Source organism: Gasterosteus aculeatus, chromosome 7, assembly GCF_964276395.1.
Source record: "Gasterosteus aculeatus chromosome 7, fGasAcu3.hap1.1, whole genome shotgun sequence".
Lineage (NCBI taxonomy): Eukaryota > Metazoa > Chordata > Actinopteri > Perciformes > Gasterosteidae > Gasterosteus > Gasterosteus aculeatus.
The window spans coordinates 5934278-5937585 of record NC_135694.1 but is presented as its reverse complement, the minus strand read 5'-3'; the positions used below and the strand labels follow the sequence as shown (position 1 = coordinate 5937585).

The 3308-nt window shown below is 48.9% G+C and overlaps 1 protein-coding gene across 1 annotated transcript; it reads left to right on the top strand.

Moving 5' to 3' along the window:
• Window positions 1–258: 258 nt before the first annotated feature.
• On the top strand, window positions 259–2666 carry LOC120822555 (fatty acid-binding protein, intestinal). Its single transcript, XM_040182330.2, has 4 exons — window positions 259–687; window positions 1033–1205; window positions 1391–1498; window positions 1617–2666. Exons 1-4 carry the CDS (start codon window positions 621–623, stop codon window positions 1665–1667), a joined length of 399 nt encoding a protein of 132 aa, XP_040038264.1. The 5' UTR covers window positions 259–620; the 3' UTR covers window positions 1668–2666.
• Window positions 2667–3308: the final 642 nt, after the last annotated feature.

The window sequence follows — 3308 nt, the reverse complement described above, 5'->3', positions numbered from 1 at the left end:
TTGCAAATACTCTGGTTGTACGGTCCAACTCTTCATTCTGAACCAACGTGAAGTTCCCATTCTCCGTCCTTTTGTCCCACACCGGGCCAATACTCATTGTTAGGATGCCAGCTCGAGTCGTCAGTCCTTTAGGACTCATTCTCATGCCGGGCACAAACGGGGCCACAGAGAAAGGATTGAGGCCCCGAGAAGGGGCGCATTTGGGTCACTGCCATGAGCAGCCGTTAAAGAAGCCCTCTCATTCCACCCCCCTCCTCCACCGAGGAACAGTGCCACAGTGTTTAAATGTGCCAGACTCACAGACTAGTTGCCCTCAGGTTATTTATTAGTGTACCCTCGAGGTCGTGCGGCAATCGCCCTACATTTGGCACTAGCCTCTAAATGGCCACATCAACAGACAGATAATCTGCGAGATAAAGCAGAGCATCTTCCATGCCAGTTCAGGCGGCGTGGGAGGGTGGAAGGAGGAGGGGGGGAGGGGTTGGGTGGAGGGTTGGCCGCCAGGGAGAAGAGTATATAAAGGGGAGTCCAACGGGCATTTCGCGATCCCACGGTCTTTGCCAGTGTCTCATCCCCCCATCGGCTGCCCCTCCGGAACCCCACAGCGAGCCCGCTCCGCCATGACGTTCAACGGAACCTGGAAGGTCGACCGCAACGACAACTACGACAAGTTCATGGAGCAAATGGGTGAGTGTCGACGTGGCCTATTTCTGCGGCCTTCTGGGTCCGATTCGCCAGGGGTCAGTGCACGGAACCCGTGTCACGTGTTTGCAGGCGACCTGACACTGGGAGTGCTCAGGCCCGGAGCGGTGACGTGTTGATAAGCCGCAGGTGTTTATGGTGCCGCCCATAAGAATAGCAGCAGCAGCTAAATAAAGGTCTTTCTTTGGACTGGGGTCACGGACGAGCCGATTTGGAAAGCAGACAAGTTGCAACTTCGACTAGCCCGATTTCAGACACACGGATGCATCTTTGTTCAATCCCACAGTTGAAAGAATCCAGCCACGTGTTACCATGTGACTTCTGTTTAAGGTGTCAATATCATGAAGCGAAAGCTGGCAGAGCACGACAACCTGAAGGTCACCATCGAGCAGACCGGGGACCAGTTTCAAATCAAAGAGTCCAGCACCTTCCGCACCAAAGACATCGACTTCACTCTGGGCGTCCCGTTCGACTACAGCCTGGCCGACGGCACCGAAGTCTCAGTGAGTCAACCGAAGCGCCAACGAGGAATGGTTCACTTCAGGGAAAATTACGGCTGGTTCGCTGATTTATTCGCCGATGGGGGAAGAGTGGAAAACAAGCCAAACGCGCCAAGTCAATATGTAGAGGTGGAAAAAAAGAAGTAATACCAGGCATTTGTGCACCAACTGTGTATTTGGTTAACCAGGGTACGTGGGAGATGGAAGGTGACCTGCTGAAAGGGAAATTCACCAGGAAGGACAACAGCAAGGTCCTGACCACCACTCGAGCTCTGGTGGGAGGAGAGCTTGTACAGGTCAGTCCACCGCGACGCATTTCATCAATGATACGCAGTATGTGTGGGGGGTTTTCCACATAAAGTGACAGTTTTTTACTCCCCCCCCCCCCCCCCTCCACCTTACCCCCACCCTTAGAGCTACAACTATGAAGGAGTGGATGCCAAGAGGATCTTCAAGAAGCAGTAAACTTGAGTCTAAATTGACATTTTATTTTTATATAGAGGAAACCATGTAGATCTGTATTTGCGTTTGTATTCTAACCATGAGACATAAATCTAAATCAAGTGTGTTCCACATGTGTGGAAGATCAATGTGTGTGAGATCAATGTAAAAATGTCTGGAAAAAAGTTAAACGACTCTAAACAAACCTAAAACCCGGTGGGCTCAACGGTGTCCGGCTTGAATCACGGCCAACTGTGATAATCCAGCATGCAGCGCGAGGGACAACGACTACTAGAGAGGAGAGAACCACAGGGGAACGAACCGCTAATGGAAACTAAGGGAAAACATCCGTCACCGCCTCAGAGTAATGTGCCTTTGGGGGGATCCCAGCAACCAGCCCACCACAAAGGGCCAAGGACTCCTGTGGCATCTAGCCGAGATTTATTTTGCCATCCTACTACAAAAGAGGAAAGCGTCATTTTGTTTTTTGTGTTCCTCCCTCCATTGAAAGATGTTGTTTTTAAAAAATTGAACACAGTGTGTCATTGATTAAATGGAACAGTGCGGTTCCAATCGAAGCCGTCCATGTGGATCGATCCGAGGCAACGGCTGCTTTGTCTCTGGAGATGCATGCTACTGTTGCCTTCTTTTTTTTTTAAACTTCATTTTCGACACTGTGAGCGATGGCAGAGGGAATTCGTCCTCCTCCACGGGGCGGACACATAAATCTCAGACACGAATACGTCAAAATCTGGGCGAAAAAATATGCATCAAAAATATTAGCATGATCAGCTGCAGAGGAATGAGACTGTTTTAAGTGTCTCCAACAACACTTAAACTTGACCTCCCGGTGCTTTTAGCCGCACCAAAACAGCCGCAAATAGTCTCACACCGGACCGAATCAGTGTTAAAGGAAGCAGAGCAATAACAATCCCACACACCTTGAGATACATTGGTCGATTGGCACTGATGGTTGATTTTAAATTGTATTGCCTGTAACAATTAAAACCTTTTCATGGGTCACTTTGTCTTGTGTTGTTTTCTAAGTAGCCAGCATGTAGGTATCTTTACATGGTAAGTGCAGAATGGCTGTTTTTGATTCAGGAGAGGCAGAACTCAGCCCGACAGGCCTCCCTCCTACATGCAGTCAGCAGGGTCTTGTGCTGTCATGTGCCGGCCTTTGGGGTCAAGGGCAATGCCGATCTCTCACATGATGAAGATGACGTGGGTATTTTTTGGTGAGGGTATTTGCACTGCGCATCTCTGACCACACGAGGGCGACGTGTGTCCACTTTTACCTCAGGATCGAACCACCAGACGCTTCGGCGCATTAGTGAAAGTTGTAAATGTGAGCTCACAAACTCCAAAGCACTGAGTAGTTTTTCTTTTCCTTTGTTTTCCTATGGGACAAATGTGGTTCCACACAACCGAGTTAAGATCTACACCACAACATTTAGGAGAATACATTAACAATATGTATCGTGTATGGCAACAAAGCATTGGTGGTTCAGTGTAACGCAACATTTCGGACAAATATCATCACTACCTCGCCCTCTTCACTGTTTGCTGGATTCATAAGAAACGTTGCAAAATATGAGAGAAGATCAAAAAACATCTTCCAAGCACAACTAATAAAGAGTGAAGGTACCCCTCCTTCAGAGGGCC

What these genes read in the sequence shown, in the direction of transcription:
- LOC120822555 (XM_040182330.2), top strand. Translation starts at nt 621, where the DNA reads ATGACGTTCAACGGAACCTGGAAGGTCGACCGCAACGACAACTACGAC. An exon ending in CAAGTTCATGGAGCAAATGG is followed by an intron (nt 688 to 1,032) that starts GTGAGTGTCGAC and finishes CTTCTGTTTAAG; the next exon opens with GTGTCAATATCATGAAGCGA. An exon ending in CCGACGGCACCGAAGTCTCA is followed by an intron (nt 1,206 to 1,390) that starts GTGAGTCAACCG and finishes TTGGTTAACCAG; the next exon opens with GGTACGTGGGAGATGGAAGG.